This window comes from Petromyzon marinus, chromosome 4 (assembly GCF_048934315.1).
Source record: "Petromyzon marinus isolate PM22_M1 ecotype Great Lakes invasive population chromosome 4, UKy_Petmar_22M1.pri1.0, whole genome shotgun sequence".
Lineage (NCBI taxonomy): Eukaryota > Metazoa > Chordata > Hyperoartia > Petromyzontiformes > Petromyzontidae > Petromyzon > Petromyzon marinus.
The window spans coordinates 20,278,884-20,300,067 of NC_133670.1; the positions used below are offsets into that span (position 1 = coordinate 20,278,884).

Consider the following 21,184-nt stretch of genomic DNA (forward strand, 5'->3'; position numbering starts at 1 on the left):
GTTATTGCGAGGCGCTTGGACTCGCCCACTCTCTCCTCTCTTCTCTCTCTCGCTGGCCGTCTCGAGGAGGTGAGAGAGAAGGAGAGTGGGGGGGAGAGAGTGCGCGACACATTATGACGCGACCGTGGTGGAGTGGTTGGAGGCGGGAGGTTGGGAGGCGGTGGGGAACCCACGACGGCGATTCGGCGCCGTCAGGTCGCGCTGCTCGCCTCGTTGCGAGCACGGAAGCCCGAGGCAGCAGCAGCCCCGCACATCGCGACGCAATCCGAGCGGGCGGTCGCGTACTCGATGTGCGTGCGCCATGCCGTGCGTGCGCAGCGTGCAAGGCTTTTTGCATGCTGGATTGGTTCCAGATAAAACAACGTTTTTTTCGCTCTCTCTCTCTCAAAACCCACGCCAATTTCATTATATCATAGGAGCAAGGACGGGCTATAAATATGTACAGACCGTAAATCCTCAAGAGAAATTCGCTCCAGTTAAAAGTCGGCAAATTCGTAATCGAGCACATATGTACGGAGCGCGCGTAGGCAGTGTACAAAAAGGTGCATAGCTTAGACGGTGGGAGTGCGTACGCACGGGTGGTAGGTGCACGTACGTGTGTGGTACACGCATGCGAACCCGCGAGCAACTTCAATCCGGGGCCTGGCTACAGTGCGGGCAGCCCTGGGACTGCCAACATGAGTTCATGTTTGATGTAAAAAAAAAAATTCATATTATCTTTCATTCCCCCTTTAAGAAAAGCCACGTAAATCTTGAGTAGTCGGCAGTCCAAGTATGTAGCGCCACAGAGTGTCTAATTTATATCTTTTTTTGATATTAGGATTCTCATAAATATTGTTTTTTTTGTAAACGCGAAAAATATTCCGAAAGTGGTGTCTGTACACGAGAACGATTCGAATTTAAAAGTCAAGTATTGGAACCTTAACGCAGAATCGTTTTCATTATTCGTACGCCGGCTAAATGAGTGAGGTGGCGTTTGATTCGCTTATTCTTGAGATCGAGTTTTGTTTTTCATTTTCCACGGCGCGAGTCGCCGTCTCTCCTATGCCCCCCTTTGCCCAGCCTCTGGGGTCACCCCCCTCTCTCCCCTCCAATTTACGTGCACCTGTGGGCACTCTGTCGCTAGTCTAATTAATAAGTTCATCAACGCAGTCTCTCGCAGAGGCCCCAGAACGCTCGGCACGGGCGCGTCAATGCGACTCGGCACGAGTTCAACAAAAACATAATCTAAAAACTTCAAGCGCAAACAACATTTTGGAGAAAAAAAAAATGTAAACATTCCCTCTCCGTGAAGGCACATCTCATTACATTGCTTAGTGTTCGTTATATATATTTAGTTTGTTGTTTCCACCTGTCGGTCGTATTCAGCTTCACGTCGTGTGAATGTATTTTCTTTATTATTGTTTCTGTTTCATGTCCCTTTGCAAGGATGCGATTCCTTGCAAAAGGGTTTGTTTGCTATTTGAACATCGTAACACCTCTTATTTCCTATTCTTATACTTTACATCTGGCAAGAAAGGACCCATGTTGTCTTTTCTTCCGCAAGCTCTTTTTACTTTTTTTGTTTTGTAAATAGACGAAAACTATCCTCCTATCTCCTGCACAACCTCGTACGGCTGCATCACCTCCGCGTTAATTTATTGCCGAGCTTAAACTTTTTTAATTACGTCTAAACCCCCCCCCCCCCATAATTATTAATAATTGATCGATGCTATTTGATGTAAATGTCGTGCAAGCGATTTAGTGTTGTTTATTGGTGACGTCATTTCGTGTTTTTTTTCCTTTTTTTGGAGATCGATACTAGGAACATACTTGAAGTGTAGTTGGCCGTCGCGACTGAGGTTTTCACGCCGAGGGTTAGACTCACGCTTTTGCACAATTGTTAAGTGTGGCTGTGACACTCAGGTTGAAAGCTTACCCTTGCCCGTGTGTGTGCGTACGTGTGCACGTGTGTGTGTGTGGACAAAGATCCCCCCCACATATATTGCCTACACAGACTCTTGGGGCAAGTGCTGTTAGTGAGCAACTAATGAAGGCCGGAACGGCACACGACGGGGTGGGTGACCAGAACCACGTGCGGCCTCCTTTGTCTCCCTCGTGGCGATGTTTACACACCGCGCCGAGTACTCGGTTGAGGCCGAGTCGACCTAGGGGGAGGGGGGTCCAGTGTGGGGATAGGTGGCGCAGCGATTAGCGCGCTGCGCCGTGAACCCGGCAACCCGAGTTGAATTCCCACTCACGACGGACAACACTGGCTAATATCTGAACCGATACTGCGCCTCCGCATAGATTGTCTCGGCCTGAAATGAGTGCCTGGTGTGTAAACATCGCCACTTGGGGAGACAAGAATGCCGAGGCGTGGTGCTGACTACACCCCCCCCCACCCCCTCTCGTGTGCCGTTCCGGCCTTCATAGGTGCTTGCTCACAACACCTCCCCCAACAGTCTGTTAAAGGCTATATGGGAGATCTTTGTATGTTGTGAGTTAGCGGTGGTGCAGGGGTGAGCGCGCTGCGCTACGAACCTGGCGACCCGAGTTGGATTCCCGCTCACGGCCACCAACACCCAGTGACGATTGTCTGCTGAACCGGTCCTGGGCTTCCCCTAGTAGCTGGTGCGGTGTGCAAACGTCGCCACGAGGGAGACAAATGCGGTCGGGCGTGGTTTTTGCCACACTACCCGCGTTCGTGTGCCGTGCCGGCCTTCAGGTGCTGCTCGCTCACAGCACTTGCCGCAAAAACGTCTGTTAAGGCGATACGAGGTGGGAGGGATCTTTGTGTGTGTGGGACAGTGAGGTTTGATGTAATGAAGTTAACAAGAGGTGTGTAATTTAAAGGAAAACTTTTTTGCTGGGAATAAAGTCAGTAACATCATTTTTTGTAATTTGTAGACGAAAAAATATTAACAACGCGTTGTAAGTAAAAAAAAACAAAAAAAGTATATAAATCGTTTAAATTGAGGTTACAATGCGCATGTATTGGCGGTAGTTTGTATGGTTTTTTTGTAAGTGTAATGATATCGTCCGCTCAAATAAAACCCCATGTGTAGCTGCCACGAAGTGGAATTCTCGATTCCTCATTATTATGTTTTTTTTAATGTCTTTTTTTTCAATAACCACAACGAAAGGTTGCGGAGCTGCAAATACATTAACTGCGTTTGTGTTTTTTGCCGTTGTGTTTTTCCTTACGCGCGAATCCCGGACAACGAACGCTTTGAACAATCGGCGTGGTGTTAGTACGGCGTTAGCGCACAAAGTTGTCAACGTACAGCGACGGTGAACCGCTGCTGCTGTTGCTTGCTGCGACAGGGGGATTTTGTCACTGGCGCGCGCGAACAGCAACACATATACACACAGACAGACAAAAGATCCCCCCGCGTAGCCTTGAACAGATTGTTGGGGGTGTCAGTGCTGTTAAGCGAACACATTTACAAAGCCAGCACGGTGTACGATGGGGGGGGGGGGGGGTTGATAGCAGCACGCCCGGCCGTCTTTGTTTCCCCGGTGTTGATGTTTTGACTCCCCCACGCCACACTCGCAAAACGCACGCCCCCCGCGCGCACGTAATTCATACGTACACAGAGGACGCATCATGCAAGCATATACACGTGGCTTTTCATCATGTTGCGGCGCGGTAGACGTTATGACTGTATTATGACTCGCGCGCGCGCACACACACACACTGACACACACGCGTGCATCTGCAGACGTCTGCAATGCATTATGTCCCTCTTGTCAATCAAACTGGAGCCTGATTCGCTGAACGAGTTGCACGTGTGCGCGCGCATTTATGTCGTATTTATTTCCCATCACTATTAATTATTGGTAACGGCGTTGCGAACGCATTCGTCAATAACACAATCCTAAAATATATATATAATAATAGGCGACGTTTCGCGCAACGCCCCTTCGTAGCATTGCGATTACATTATCAATAAACAATGTATGGTAAATAAAATAAAAACTACTGCCACGACCAACAGGGCATGGTGGTGGTGGGGGGGGGGCCTTCATCCAGCAGTGGATTGGCAGAGGGTTGCTTGGTGCAAACATTTAATTGCTCAGTAGTTGAGCCGAGACTTTAAGTGCGAGTCACCCGGCCCCCCTCTCCGCATTGGGGGGGCGGGGGGGCGGGGGGGGGGGTGATGAAGTCGAGGTGAGTCCGGGTGGCGCCGTCGTCAGGGATGAGAAGCGCGCTCCGAGGTCACCCGTGGGGGTCTAGGAGATGAGCGGCAGCGCGTGTACACAACGCGTGTACACAGCGCGTGTACACAGCGCGTGTACACAGCGCGTGTACACAGCGCGTGTGCACAGCGCGTGTGCACAGCGCGTGTACACATACGCGTGTACACATACGCGTGTACACAACACAACAGTCCGGTACACAACGCATGCGTGCATCACACGTGCGCACAACGCGCGTTCGGCGCACGCGCGCGCACTAGCGCGTGCACAGCACGTGTACACAACACACACACGACGCGTTTACATCACGTGTACACAACGCGAGAATATAATACACGCACAAGAATGCATATACAGCACGTTTACACAACACGCGTACACAACACACACAAAGCGTGTACACAGCACAGGCAAAACGCGTACACAACAACACTTGGCAATGAACACGCGTACAGATCATGTGTGCAGAGCACACTTCGTATACATAGCACACTATGCAACGCACGCTCACGTACAACATATGTACACATAGCCGACCCGCATACAAAAGCACACGGACACAACACACCTACACGAAATTCCGTACACAAATCTCCCAAGTACGCAACACTTATGTACACCAGGCGTCTAAACCACCCGCACACTTTGCGTTATGCACGTGCGTCGTGTACACTATCGCGTACACGGCACACGCATGGAGCGCACACGCGTACACAAAACGCACACGCGTACACAGCACACGTACCCAACGCTCGTGTATACAACACGCGTTCAAAGCGCACTCGTGTACACAACACGCGTACACAAGCACACCAATGTACACGCGACACACTGAGTTGGCCAAAAACACGGCAATGCAAAAAAAATGATCCTGAAAAAAGCAGTCCTGTTTCAAAGTGGTTATTTATATCGATATATGTTTACTAAAGGGCATTATGAATAACAATTAGAACGCATTCACACTTACATCGCACAACACCGGTACACAACATACGCACCAACAAAAAAAACACGCACACACGTGCACAACACACCCAACACACAACGCGCACGGCATGTGCACAGCATACTTAACACACTCGTACGCGAAGGGCGTATACAGAACACGCTTTGTGAAACTGCGCGCGCACCCACACATCATACTAGGTACACAAAATACGCAACACTGCATGTTCGTAAAATGTACACACCCATTAATCCAACACGTTGCATAACCAATATTGTACACAATACACACCCATGTTACAGAAGGGTACGCGACACGACCGCGCAGTACACAGCACGTGTACACAGCACGCCGCATACGCGGCATGTACACAACACCCCCACCCCCCCCCCCCCCGTGTTACAGAGCCAACACTCTTGTACACAACACACGTACGTACAGCACACGTGCGCACACGGCAGAGAGCCGCCTTGCACGGCGACACGCAACATACTCGCGTCTTAAACCAAGTAAAACGTGGACACACTTCACGAAGCGTGCTGCGGACACAGCCACGCAAAGCGCGAACGAAACGTACACGGCCGAGTACGCATCATGTACGCAGCATATACAACACGTGCACGATAAACCCACGCACACACACAACACACACACTGCGCATCGCGTACCCAACACGTGTACACAACACACCCATTGCACTATCACAGTACGCACGCAGACGATCAATACACGCGTACACAACGCGCCCACGTACGTAACCACCCACAGACCGGTACACAACTTACCCCATTAACACAGCACACATGTACACAACTGGCACATACAAAGTGTGTATACAGAATGCATGTACTCAACACACCCATGTATACGTCACACGTACAACACGCGCGCGTACACAACACGCGTGCACACACAAGAAACGTGCACAGCGCATGCGCACACCGCGCACAACACACGTACACAAGAGGCACATGTACACACCCACGTGCACAGCGCACAGATACAGCACCCGTGTACACAAAACACACGCGTACAGAGAGCACACGTGCGCAGCAAGCGCACACAACACGTACTCGGGATATACACAATGCAGCACACAACACTCACGCCACAACACGCAGCACGTAACATACACACAGAATACAACATACAAAACACACGTGAACAACAGTCAACGCACACTTGAACGATACACACGCGCGTACATAGCGCGTACACGACGAGCACACATCACACGCACTGAACCACGCGTGAACACAGGACGTGTGTACACCACACAAGTACATCGCGCGCAACAAACAACGAATGCACACACAGCACGTACGCACACAACACGCACAAAAGACAAATTATCCCCTTCGTAGCCTTACCGAGACTGTAGGTGCAAGTGCTGTTAGCGAGCATGTAGGAAGGTCAGGAACGCGCACGATGAGTGTGTTTGGGCAGCACTACCGCCAGACCGCCTTTGTCTCCCTAGATACTCATTTGACGCTGAGTCGACCTAGGGGGAGGCCCAGGACCGGTTCAGATGATCACAGATGTACACGCGCGCGTGCGCGCGCGCGCGCTCGCCCAATTACTCAACACGGCCAGCAGTCGGAGTTGGTAGTCGGAAGGGTGACCTCAGACGGGCAGGTTTGAAACCCCTCGCAGTTAGCACCACCACTACCACCATCAAGAATCACCATCATACCAACACCACCACCATCAAGAATCACCACCATCAAGAATCACCACCACCATCAAGAATCACCATCATACCATCACTACCATAGTCACCACCACCGTCATAATCACCAACCATCGTCACCACCATCGTCACCACCGTCACCATCATCACCCACCACCGTCATAATCACCATCACCAACCATCGTCACCACCACCACCAACCATCGTCACCACCATCACCACCACCGTCACCACCGTTACCACCACCATCATAATCACCATCACCACCATAATACCCACCATCATCATCCTCCTCCACGTGGTGGTAGTGGTGGTGGTGCTGGAGGGGTGACCCTCACGGCCGTGTCACGCATTGCATGGTGCTTACCCGTGTTGTGTCATGCACGTGACCGAGTGACCTGCTGGAATTGCCGCATTGATAAAGCTCGGGGTCACGCATTGCATCGGAGGCGAACGCACACTTTTATTTGTGCACGCGTGTGGATTCTCAAAGGTGTACATATGCTTGAAGATTTTCAAAGTACACGGGCATTTCGAATTCCCACAAGTGCGCACGTGCATGTGGATTCTCAAAAGTGCACGTGCATGTGGATTCTCAAAAGTACACGTGCATGTGAATTCTGAAAGGTACACGTGCGTGTGGATTGTCAAAAATGCATGCGCATGTGGATTCCTAAAGGTACAACAAGTGCATGTGGATTACTCAAAAGTACACGTGCATGTGGATTCTCAAAAGTGCACGTGCATGTTAATTCTCAAATGTACACGCGCATGTGGATTACTCAAAAGTACACGCGCATGTGGATTACTCAAAAGTACACGCGCAAGTGAATTCTCAAAACGTTTACACAAACACACACGAGATGTAAGCATCACATGTACATCACGCACACACACATATACTGTATATTGTGTATGTAATTTTATATATCAACTCGGGCACACATATGCACTTGAACATGCACACGTACATCTAAACAAATATATTTCTATCTCCCCGTATGTGCAACGTCGCGCACAGTTACATGCCCGATACGCGTTCCCATATACCTATACACGCGTAGATTTTAGGGTTACGTTCACGTTATATGTATACACGTGTACCGTACATTATACATCGATATGTGTACGATATTACACAAACACACATTCACATACGCAGATAGTTACATTGACAATTATACAAACACATAGTACACATTCATAAATGCCCACGTACATTCATACACGTACGTTCGTACGTGCACACACATATAAAGACGTGTAGACAATCACACAAATACAAAGATCTCCCGCATATCCTTACAGACTGTTGGGGCAAGTGCTGTTAGCGATTCATATATATACACACGCGCACACGCGTACATTCAAACGTACATGTATGAATTTAAACACACACATAGACATCCAGTATACTCGTACATGTACACACGTTGACATGTATACATTTCGAAAACATGCACGCATTTTTATAAATATATGTTTTAACTAGAGTTCGCCAGTGTGGTGAAGTATTGTCAAACAGCGGTGGCGATCGACATGGCGTGGGACAGGCCTTCATCCAGCAGTGGATTTACAAAAGGATGTAAATTATTATTCGTTTAAATACACAAACCTATACATTCACGTAAGCTCATATGTACATGCACAATTACCCTTGTATAATTTCACACATGCACGCCGCGTACATTCCCACGTGATATATTCACACAAAGCATGCGTACATGTGTACACAATATGCATGTATTAAAGTACATCCACGTGTACACAAAACTACGTAGATTTACACAATAAAGTACATATTCATTTACACGTACACACACGCACAGAAATGTCATAATACACACAAGGCAAAGATCCCCCCATACAGCTGTAAGTGTTGTTAGCGAACACCTATGAAGGTCGCTTAAATACGCATAAACGAAGTTACAGGCACAAACAAACATTTTTACACGTACGGCGTACGCGTTTACACACACATTACAAAGACTCCCGTTTCGCCTGGCCAGAGACGGTTGAGGCAAGTGCTATCAGCGAGCACCTATGAAAGCCGGCACAGCACACGAGGGGGTGGGCTGGGTGGGTGTGCCAACACCACGCCCGGCCGCATTTGTCTCCTTAGTAGCAACGTTAACGCATCGCAATAGGTACTCATCACGTGAGGCTGAGTCGACCTAGGGGAGGCCCAGGCACTGGTTCAGACAATCGTCACTGGTGGTTGGCCGTGAGCGGGGAATGGAACGCGGGTGGGCCCGGCGCAGCGCCACAACACCATACCCCCCCCCCGCCCGTGTAGCCTTAACAGACTGTTGGGGCAAGTGCTGTTAGCGAGTAGCACCTATGAAGGCCACTTACGCACACGTGTACACAACGGACGCTGCTGGGTGATATTCGCGTGCACGGCTGACGCGTCCACACCGCGGCGCCCCGATGCACGGTTGTTCGGCGCCTAATGGGGGGGGGGGGCTTAATTGTTAACGGAGCATACGGGGATTTTAAACCGCGCGATTCGATTCGTGTGATTACTTGGACGGCCGTGCGACCTCATTATCCCCCTCTCTCTGTCTCTCTCTCCCGTCACCGGTGTTGAAACCGCAATAATCAACGGGAGGTGGTGTGTCGGCCGCTGCGGACGACTTTAAAACTAAAAAGAAGTCGGCCGCACGAAATTTGGGGGGATTTCTGCAAACAAGAATCGAGGTCCGCACAAAGAGGTCGGGAAAGCGGGCGCTGCTCCCGCCCTGGTCGATGCGCGCGATGGACGAGCCGTGCTGCTGATGTCTGCGTCTTCGTCTTCGTCGTCGTCTTCTTCGTCGTCTTCTTCTGCGTCGTCGTCTCACGGGGAACCGCAGCCACCCCGTGCTGCTGCTGCTGCCCCGTTCTGCTCCTCGCAGAGCCCCCATCACGGCCGCCGCTCCCTTCCGTCGCGGTGGAAGAATCGGGAGAAACAAAATAAATATCTCGACAGCGTAGAAACGCGGCCTCCACTCCACCATCACCGGGGGGGTTCCCCGTAGCGCCGGCTGATGCTGAGAGAGAGAGGGAGCGTGGCCCCGTGGGCAGCCGTGGGGCAGCCGCAGGGGCAGCTGTGCCGCTGTGCCGCTGTGCGTGAACGTGCCAGCTTGCACGGGGGGGTGGGTGGGACGCGAGGTTTGCGTCGTTACCGCTGCTAGGACGCGACCTGAGCAGCGCGCCCGGGGCGGGCGGGGGGTTTGTTGAATTGTTCCGAGATGGAGGCTAAAAACGAAATGTTCCCACATTGCCTTAATTAACTCGCAGCGTTGTGCCGTAATTTACCTTCCCATTGATTGTGCAGCAGTGCAATCCAATTTGATATGGCCCCACATCACGTGCTCCAAGATAATAGTGTGGTGATGAATATGCTGATGACGAGAACGTCACCTACACGTATGCAAGTATTGAACAAAGCTTGCAGCTGTTTAAAAAAACATAAATACAGTATACATTTATGTAATGCGCGTTGTATACAAGTTTAAAATACACGTTCGCACCATCGTTCCTGACAATGCCGCCTAACAAACGCAACATTTGCCCGGTCGAGTAGCAGCGTCACGGTGTGGACAGAAGATAGCCCCCCCCCACTCCCCACCCACCCACGGGCCCCCCATTTTCCGAGAAACAGAAAACCAAGAGGCTCGAGGCAAGTCGCCCAACACTTCGCCCCAACGACGCTCTCACGAATCTCCCGTCTCTTACGAGCGTCCATAAATACCCATGTTTGTGTCTATACATATACACACACACACAGATATATAATCGGTAAAAAGCCACACAAACAATCGGTGTTAACGCACGGGCACCGATGAAGGCCCTCGGCTCCGTCCATGCACCCCCCCACCCCCCTCCCGAGTGTTCGGCTCCCCGGAATCGACAACGCCTCACCCATTGCAGCAGCAGCAATCTCTTTACTCTGTCGGCCCGCGGTTTTACAACAACAAATAAAAAAAATCAGCGGTAACGCGTGGATGCGTCCCCGCTTACCGCCGCAACTACGAACTACCACCGCCGCTGCTGCTCCGCGCTACGGGACACGCTCTCGTCTCTCTCTCTCGCTTCTGTTTTTTTTTGTACACCGCGCACGGTATTTTGACTGCGGGGAGACGCGCGTTTTGATTGATCGCCCCGTGCACGTTGCGCGCACGCGCGCGCGCATCCATCCATCATCGCGCCGGAATCGCCCGTAATATTTTACATAATAATATTTTTTATTTGTTTCGAGATTTACGTGCGGTTGCCAACGTTGTGCGAGTCAACAGGCGGAGATAAAGAGAGGCGGGGGGGGGGGGAGCGACGGATCACACGGACAGATCTTGTTGTCGATGCTGTTTACCCGGTTGGAGCGGGGTGTGCTGGGGGGGGGGGGTCGCGGGGGTGGTGGTGGTGGGGGTTGTGGTGGTGGGGGTGGGGGTGGTGGTGGGGGTGGTGGTGATGGGTGCTCTGCTGGCCTCGGCTAGACGTCTGCGGGTTAATGAGTTTATGACGCGGCCGTTTCGGAGGCCCGCGCAGAGCCCAGACAAAAAGACAGTAAAAGCCCAGAGCTAGGCGCTCTCCTTGGCACGCCGGGGAAGTGAGGCAATAGGGTTTTATGGCCGGCAATGCCAGGGCCTGCAATCTCGGGCTTTGTTTGAGGGATCTGATGCGAGACCGTCCTTCCTCTGTCCCTGCAGGCCACTCACCGCGGTGGAGTTGGGGGGGGGGAGTGCCGGGGGGATGGGGATGGGATTGGGAGGAGGTGGAGGCGTGAGGGGTGAGGGGGGGTAATTGTGGGGTGGCTGGATAGGGGCTGGGGGCGGGGGGCTTGGGGGTGGTGGGACGCGCCAGGAGTGAGCGAGCGAGGGAGCGGGAGGAGTGAGTGCGCTACCCGTTGAGAGCTCAGCCAGGAGTTGCTGTCCGCGGCCGCCAGGTGGCGCCATCGCATCGCGCAAGCGGCCTCTTCCCTCGGACGGGCGCACCGCCAATTGGCAGCAGAGCCAAAGAAGAGCTCCATTTTGATTCCCCGAAATGGGCGACAGCTCACGGGGGGGGCGGGGAGCCGTGGCGCCCCCCCCAACCCCCTCTTGAACTTTTGCAGCCTCCCCGCGCTAAGCGCACGCAACTTCGTGACCTATTTCGCCCCCCCCCCTCCCCCCCGACGCTCCGCGAGCCCAGACGGCCACCGCAGGGCACAGTTGAGGAGGTGGGTCACTGTGTGCGGGCAGGCACAGGTAGGCGGAGAGGGGTACCCCCCACCCCTCTCCCCGCGTAAGGGTGCGATGCTGCTGTGGGAAAGTTTCGTGCATCCACGGGGGCCAAGAAGGCAGAGGTCGAGAGGAATCGAGAGGCGGCCCAAGCGCGAGGGGCCGAGAGAGCCCCGGCTACCCCCCCCCCCCGCCCGGTTAGGCAGGGGCGGCTTCTCCCCCCCTTGGTCCACACGCCCCCCCCCCCCACCACCACCCCGCCACCGCCCACAGTCGCTGCTGTTCACGTGATGCACCATTGGCAGGAACCGTCCAGAGTTCATCTTTCCCTTTCTGCGCAGGTACGACACGTGACTGCGATGTAAACTTGCACGAGGCACTCAAACAGTTTGCAACATGCGCAGACCCGCGCACGAACTCCGCCCGGTTCCAGTGAAAGGCGTCCGCGTTGTTAGAGTCGCTGCAGAAGCTCTCCCCCCCCCCGCCCCTCTTCATACGTGGGGTGCAGGTAAAGGTGACGGTAGCGACCGGGTGACAGGTGCGTGTTGTCGTGTTGTAGCCCGGCTGCAGGTGAGGTCACGCGCCGCAGAGGATACGGCCCGGGGCCTCGACACTACATGATCTCTGAACCTGTACATGTCCTGTGAACCACTGCATGTACTGTGAACCTGTACATGTCCTGTGAACCTGTACAAGGACTGTGAACCTGTACACGCCCTATGAACACGTACTCGCTGTATGAATCTCTAAGCTCCCTATGAACACGTACACGATCTATTAGCCTGCACACGCTGTATGAACCCGTACGCGACCTATGAACCCGTACGCGACCTATGAACCCGTACACGACCTATAAACCCGTACGCGTTCGAGAGCTGTCGCGACGCCCCGATTTTTTTTTATTTAAACAAATAAAACACCGCCCAGCAATATTTATTATAGAACTCCTGACATTGTAGAACCGGTGGAAGTTTTTTTTATTACGACTTTGTAACAACAGCAACAAACAAAATCCCCATCGCGGTTTAAATTAAATTTTACACGCGGCGATAGAAGGGATATTTGGTGCCTGCGGCGATGAGAAACACGAAGAAGAGGTGGGGGCGGCTGCCTCCCTTCTCCCCCCCCCCCACGCAACACTCACAACACCGGGGCGGATAAAGCTCCTGCGTTCATTTCACCGCGAATTAAACGAATCGACGTGAACTCTCTCTGCGCGCGGGCGCACGCACGTAACGCAACAGGCCAACAGGAACGAGGAGCATGGGGGGTGGGGGATGCACGGACACAGCTCACGGGAGGAAAGATTATTGGATTATGACGCAGAACCGCATCGATGTTTTGAGCACAATCGGTTATTTAGCGAATAATTATGGGATTGATATTCGTTCGTGGAGGGTCCGGTGGCTTTTATATACGAAACGGAAGTGAGTTTGTTGTCGGTGTCACGACACCGTTCGTGATGTTGTTAAATTCGTTTTTTCACCGCCGTTCATTCGGTTTATCGCGGCTTCTGTGCGAATTTATTAAACGTCGCGAATACCGTGGCCACACAGGTAAAGCGATTGGAGAGTTCATGAGTACGCTTGGTATCAGACAGTACGCTGTGTGCATAAATACTCATACACATATATATACACACACATTGAATAATAATAGCCTTAGCGCTCTTTACTCTGATTTTTAAAAAAGTTAGATTTTTAATATAAATACTTTTACAAGCACAATTACTGAAATGTGTTTTATATGTAAAATAAAAAAAAAATACCGCAGCTTGAATTTGAACTAAATAATTAAAAGTCACAAATATTGAACGGAATTCGATGTCGTATTTTATTTTTTAACGTGTTCAACATCGTTGATCGCGATATATTTAACATGTAATTGACGGGTAAGTACACTGATTTAGTCTTTAAATACTGATATATATATAAACAAATAGTTCATATACAACAACATACCTGTTTGTGGAGTTCACGCGCAGGTCGCGTGAACTAAATTGTGCAATCTCAACTCGCTCCACCGCCATCAGCAGCAGCAGCTAAAAGCGCGGCCGTGCCAACTAACTGATAATCAAATAAACGCAGGGGCGTACGTGGCTAGGTATTGTGGAGTGTAATACGCGTCCGTTTCACACGAGTTACACAAAATAAAGCAAACGCTGTATAAAGAGACGACCTGCTTGTGTTGCGATCGAAACGTCGATATTTGTTGTTATTTTTTTCTGTCTACGTGGCTTTACCGAAAGACCCAAATAATACTGTATGCAGTATTATATACATATATGTTTATAAACAAATTGCTAACGTCTTGTTGTTCTGCTGTTGTTGTCTTGGAGCCGCGCGCGTCCCGCCTGCGCTCTCTGGCTGCTGCGCGGTGCCTCTCGCCTCGGCCGCCCCTACCCTGGGCACTCGGCACATGCGACGCGAGAGGGTGGAGTGAGTGGGGATGAGACGCTGGGGTGGTGGTGGTGACGGGGGGGGGGCACGAGACCGAGTTGCCCGTACAGAGTGGACAAACGGATTGTGAAGAGGGGAGGGGACCTCGTGTTGACAACAACAACATCAGCAACAACAACAAACAACGCCCGCTCTCGGCAAATTCTCGGCGTGCCCGCGTGTCCCATTGCTAGGCTCTCACTGTGACCTATACTCTCACCTTACTATTATTACAGGCATTTTCAATTCCAAAATGTAGTTTATTTTTTCCTGTAATCCCCAAGATGTGTTTGGTAGCTCTGGACCTGTTGGCAGTGGGGTTATTGGCATCGCTTACAGAGCGGCCCAACTCTACAAAGCGTTCGCAGGGAAGGTGTAGAGTTTGCCGTCGTGGCCGCCTTCAACGACAACAACAGCAACAACAACAAAGCCGCGTGTCTAATCGCACAGTTTCGTGTGAACAAATCTCACGATAAAAAAAATATATACAAAATGAAGAAAATCACTTTCACATCGATTTGCTCAAATTTTAAAAAATGGAATTAATAGGAGCCATCAAAATGCGATAGCCGCCACCGATTAATTTGATTTCCGCGTGCTTGCTGCATTAATTGCGCGGCGAAGACTTCGCGGCAGAGACTCTCTCTGCCCGCGGACACGGCATGCCACCGGGCAGTGCGAGCAGGGGGGTCAACTTGTGACTCACCGCACGGGCCACGAGGCGCGAGTGACCGCAGTCGCCGTCACTTTTTACGCGTTCCGGGGACGACGAGGTCCGGGGGTGCAGGACACAAAAAAAATCTGCCCCCCCTAATGTGTTGTCTTTGCACGCTGAGATTTGCGGGGTACCGTGTAGATCCCGAAGACTCCCCAAGCTCGAAGACTCCCCTCCCTCCTTATTCCCTAGACCTGGTTACACATTAATCCGGCGAGGGGCCCGGAGAACATTTGTGCAGGGAAATGATGGGAAATGCATTCACGGCCATGATTTCCATTAGTGAGCGCCGCCGCAAGCCGACATTTTTGCATGACTGCGTTCGAAAATTTACGCCAGCTTATTTTTTTTTTAAACGTGAAACAGAAAACCGAGAGGGAGGAAAATAAAAGAAGGAAGAAGATGAAGAAGAAGAAAAAAACTCCAAAAATTTCGACAGATTTGGTACGCGACTTGCATTGCGCGTGCGTTTCCGCCGTGTCGGTAATTCTAACGACAACAAAGACAAAGATCCCCCCCCCCCAGCATAGCCTGTTAGCGAGCACCTATGAAGACGGCACGGGGACACGAGCAGGGATTTTGGTCGCGAGCACCACGTGCGACCGTCTTTGTCTCCACAGTGGCGATGCTTGCACGCGGCACCGGCTACTCATATGAGGCATTGAGTCGACATCTGGGAGGCCCAGGACCGGTTCGGACAATCGTCACTGCACGCATTGTTTGGGTGGCCGTGAGCGTGAATCGAACTCGGGTGGCGCCAAGCACCCCCGCTGCCGCTGAACACGTTCGTCGAGATGAACACAGGACACGACGCACACGAGCACACATCACACACTTTGGTACGCGGAGCGTCTCGAAGTTTGGGTGACCGGGAGAATGTGCAAAGTGCGCTCAACTGGTTCTGCTCGCGTTCGCTTCGTCATCCTCGCACCGTGATAGCGAGGCCCCGACTCTCACTCACAGATGACAGCTTCAAAATCGATTGTTCTTGTTGTCGTCGTTACAGAAAAAAACACATTCACGACACAAACAGTTGCGCAAAAAAAAATGCACGCTCAAATATGCATACCAACATACGAACACATACTGTACATGTATACTACAAGTCAGTATAGACATATTAAACACAGTGCGCACACATTTGTTCGAAGGTGAATGAACAAAGTACTTGTAATGGCATACGTACGTGCGTTCTACGTACATACATACATACAAGCATACCTACGCAGATTATACGCACGTGCATGGACGCATTCATACATTCTTACATTCGTCTTCGCCCAACACCAAACTGTGGGCGTGCCACGGCAGTTGTCAAAAGCGGACAAAGTTGACGAATATTTTCGCTGAACCAGGGGAAGGAAGAGGAAGTAGAAGCAGCAGCAGAACAACAACAACAACAAAAGTCATCGACTGTACCCGACATCACTTCCTAGTTACGTCCGTACTTGTGCGCGCTCGGACGTCCAAGTGACTTCAACGAGCTATTTATATTTAAATCCATAATTGTAAATCATCATCTGTTTGGTAAACCGCCCATTTTTTGGAGGAAATTTCGTCGTAAAAAGGGAAGGCGTGGAGGGTCGTTTCAGAAACCGCCATCGATTCCTGTTATTCACGGGCACACACACAAAATAACAATTTAGGAAATGAAGGAAAAACAACAACAACAACAATCTGCTCTTCTTTGTTCAAAAATCACCACGAACACCCAAGTGAGAAAAAAAATCGTTAAAAAATTATTGTTTCGGGGTGAGCCAAATCATAAACTCAATTCCGAGGCACGTGGCAGACGGGAGTTGTTGTGAACCCGAGCCCGTGGTGCTTTAATAACGAGAGAGTCGCAACTCTTAATTAGCTATTCCACGGGTCCCGGCCCGACCTTGACATTTGGCTAAGTTCGCTCGACCCGCTCGTGATCACCCTTCAGCGGCATCCTCCTCCTCCCTATTTCCTTCAGCTTTCCCGACAAGGCGCATGGATTTCGATTGTAGTGACGCGGTTCCTTGCGCTTTACAGCCCCACCCGGTGTATCAATGCGCAGCAGCACCCCCCCCTCCTCCTCCCATCCTCCATGCCCTTTCTGCCTGTGCTCTATTCCACAAAAACCCATACACAGGACCGCAAGTCAATTGGCTACCGTTACACCGCGATAAATACAAACTGTCGTAAAAATTTTTATCCGTGAGAGACGCGTCGCGAGCGAGCGAGCGAGCGGTTTGAATGTGTCGCCCAACTGAGCTGCGTGGCTGCTCCTGCCGCTACTGCCGCTACTGCTGCCGCCGCTGCTGCTGAGATCGGGGAGTTGGGAGTCGCCAGCTCCCGGCGAGAGTGACGAGTGCGAGCAGCTCCCCTCAGCCCTCGCCTCTCTGCCTCCCTCTCTTCCCTCTCGGCCGAGGAGCGCCTCTCTTTCAAGTAGACGTTACAGAGAGATCCTCCTCCTCCTCCTCCTAGAACACAAAACAGCCATAAAGCGGTGGGACGGGCTGCCAGCCCAGCCCCTGACGGCGGCCCTCAGCGCCCCACGCTTCCCGCGTCCTCGCTCCCTCGCCATGAGCTCCTATTTTGTCAACTCGCTCTTCTCCAAGTACAAGCCCGGCGATGCCCTCCGTCCCAACTATTACGACTGCCGCTTCGGGCAGGACGTGAGCGGCCGCGCCGCCGTCGTTTACGGCGCCGGTGCGGCTCCGGGTTTCCAGCACCTGAACCAAGTGCAGGACTTCTACCACGCTGGGGGCGGCGGGGTCGGAGGAGGAGGAGGCGGAGGAGGCGGCGGCGCTGTCGGGGGAGGCGGCGGCGGGGCGCCCGGAGGGCCCCCGTCGGCACTCGCCGGAGCGCCCTTCCAGCAGGGCCCCTGCGCCGTGACCGCGTGCCACGGCGAGGCGCCCAAATTTTACGGCTACGACTCCTTGCAGAGGGCGGCTGTTTTTACGGCGCAGCAAGAGGGCGGCCTGGTGCAATACCCCGACTATAAATCGTCCGTCGGGAGCGTTGGCGAGGAGACGGAAGCGTCTCATCTGAGCTACACGGCGGCGCAAATGTTCCCGTGGATGAGACCGCAAGGTGAGAACTTGGTGGTGTTGCTGGTGGTGGTTTTGGCTCGCGGAAGCGACCCCGCGAGGCGCGCTCCGCTTATTGACAATGGGCCATTTGTTAGCGCGGGATGAGGAGGAATTGAGTTGCCCGTGCCAACCGTCGTTGGGGGTAATGGTTTTTGGAAATGCCAAATGACGCTATTACTCGATTTCGCGCGGTAATATTAGCACAGCGCTCGCGCGTTCTTCCGTGAGAAGAGGGGGGGGGGTGAGGAGGCGGCGAGCTTGGGCACGCGAGGCTGCCCCCATGGCATTGCCCCGCGTGTCACTTCCCGTGTGATGTGCTGAGAAGGGCGGGCGGGCGTGCGGGGGGGGGGGGGGTTCGTCTGAAGCGCAGATATTTACACGCGGCGCGGCGACGCTAAAGCGCGACCTAAACCCCTCGTTAAACCCCCATAATCTGCGCGGGTGAGTAAAGCGTGGCTCTCTCGCAAATCATCACTCGCGGCTGCGCCGAGGCTTACCCCGCCACCGCTGGCGGCCCAGTGTCTTGCCCCCGGGGCTCCTATGTCTCGCCCCCGGGGCCCAGGGCTCAGTATCCCAGGGCTCAGCACCTCGCGCCCAGGGGGCCTCAGTGCAGCTGCATTAGCAGCACCCCCCCCCCCCCCCGCCTCTTTGCATCGCTCCACTCGCGGCACCGAAGCGACCTCGTCACCACCACCGAGGGATCGCTCCCCTCCCCGAGGTTGGGTTTGCCGCTTGTGCGTCTGAACGTCCTCTGACCCTCGTGCGCCGGGCAGGGGGGGGGGTGAAAGCCGTGGCCTGGCCCGGCCAGCTGACCCTTTGGCGGCGAGCGCTGCGCCCTGTGCTTTGCCGAGTGCAGCGCCGCGCCTGGCCCGGCGCACTTTTAAAACTGCGCTCGTTAAGAGCCCGCTAATTTCCTGCCCTCGCCTGTTCAACTCGTAACGTTTGATCCGACGTGCCCACCTGACAAAGCCCATGCGTGTGACCCCCCCCACCCCCCATCCTCCTCTTTCTCCCGCCCCCACGCCGCCGCTCCCCCCTCCTCCTACACCCCACAACCACCTTCCTCCTCCTCCTGCCCGCACCGCGCTCGCCCCTAGGCCCTGGCCGTCGCAGGGGTCGCCAGACCTACTCGCGCTTCCAGACCCTCGAGCTGGAGAAGGAGTTCCTCTTCAACCCGTACCTGACGCGCAAGCGGCGCATCGAGGTGTCGCACGCGCTGGGCCTCACCGAGCGCCAGGTCAAGATCTGGTTCCAGAACCGGCGCATGAAGTGGAAGAAGGAGAACAACAAAGACTCGTTCCCTGCGCCCAAGGAGGCTGGCGAGGAAGGAAGCACAAAGCAGCAGCAACAGCAGCAGCAGCCGGAGGAGGCAACGGAGCCAGTTGAGAAGGCGGAGGTGGTCGCAGAATGATTCGGGGGGGGGGTCACCCGAATTCCCCCCCCCCGACCCTCCTCACCTCCCCCCCTCTGGGTGTCCACTAGGGGTCAGACCCGCTCCCCCCTCGATTCGCCCCTCTTATTTGCACCTGAATGAAGACTGATGTTATACAGTGTGTAGCGAGTTTCTGCGGGAATGGCTCTTGAAACGTAGCCCTAAAAACACACACACGCAACCGTGTATAAATTATATATTATGGTGTAACAATGATTCCTCAGTCGCCCGGTTTGTATGTTTGTTTGTTTGTTTTTGTCTTTCTGTTATCATGAATATCGTTGTGGAAGAGAGAGAGAGATAAAAAAGGAATATTGGGAAAACAATTTGTCGATTAAAATCCAATGTTAGTTTCGAGTTCATGTGTGCGCGTGTTGTTGCTGGCATGGCTCTTCGTTATTATGCCCGGAATGTGTTTCTGTGATGCTGCTGCTGCTGCTCATATCAGTGCGCGTTGACTTTGTTTGAGCGCGGACCGAATATCTTGCTCGCGACGGCCGCGTTCGAAGCAACTCCACTGCGTGCGTAGCAACTCGTCTGTCTGCGAGTATCTGCTCGGCTGTGTTGACATCCTGCTCGCCGGTGTTAATACGCCCTCGGCTGTGTCGATGGCGACTTTGCTTTGTTGCCACATGAGCTTGGTCGTACCGCTTCGGCTGTATTGATCAACGGACTCGGGTGCTTGGATTGCGACTTGGATGGGTGGCTATCAACTCGGCCCCTTGTTGATAGCGGCTCAGCCGTGTCCTTATCTTCTCCGCTCTGTTGATATTCGGCCGGGCTGTTGTTGCTTGGCTGTGTCGAGAGCGACTCGGCTACGTTGATATCTGCTCGGTGTATGCGCGTGTGTTGATGATATCTTCTCGGTTGTGCTGATAAGTCACTCGGCTGTGCTGATAAGCCACTTCGACTGGGTCGATAAGCCACTCGGCCGCGTTGTTAGCGACTACCCCCTGCGGTGCTGATGCCACTGACCCTCGTTCGGCCCGTTGCCTCCACGTGTCGCGTCCCGGGGACTCGGTACCCGGGTCGGCGTGTGAACGACAGTGAATCGTTCCCACGCGTTCCCCATCATCTCATTCCTGCGCCTCCTGCCGGAGTTTCTTTGTTGGTCGCGAGCAACGAGGGTGACGTCACGCCTCCGTGATATATTTATTTGAAACGAAATGTTATTTTTTTCTGTTTAAAGAAAACACGCCCGCGTGCGCGCAAACCCCACTACAACATGAACTGCCTGTAATGTCCAGTGTTGATATCGTAGTTATTATTGGGTGGTACATAATCGTGACCGAGGGTCGCAAGTGATTTTTCGTTGTAATCTGCTCTTCGTGCGTTATTCTGGAAGGAACAAAAAAAATGTATAACTGTCGTGTGTTAGTTTGGTTAAAACTTTGTAGAAATACTCGGCCGAAGGGTTTTTAACGAATTATTGTTGTATATGAGAGATGTGGGGTTTATTGTGAGTCGCATTAACTGATGTTTAGAACATGTTACAATAAAAAACACGAAACACTACAACGC

General features: G+C 52.7%; 2 protein-coding genes across 4 annotated transcripts in view; both read left to right on the forward strand.

Moving 5' to 3' along the window:
• Positions 1-21,184, forward strand: part of LOC116938504 (homeobox protein Hox-D3) — a 185,044-nt gene that overhangs the window by 40,180 nt on the left and 123,680 nt on the right. The gene's annotated exons all lie outside the window — the stretch shown is intronic.
• Positions 15,070-21,181, forward strand: LOC116938507 (homeobox protein Hox-D8). Its single transcript, XM_032945653.2, has 2 exons — positions 15,070-18,232; positions 19,329-21,181. Exons 1-2 carry the CDS (start codon positions 17,722-17,724, stop codon positions 19,640-19,642), a joined length of 825 nt encoding a protein of 274 aa, XP_032801544.2. The 5' UTR covers positions 15,070-17,721; the 3' UTR covers positions 19,643-21,181.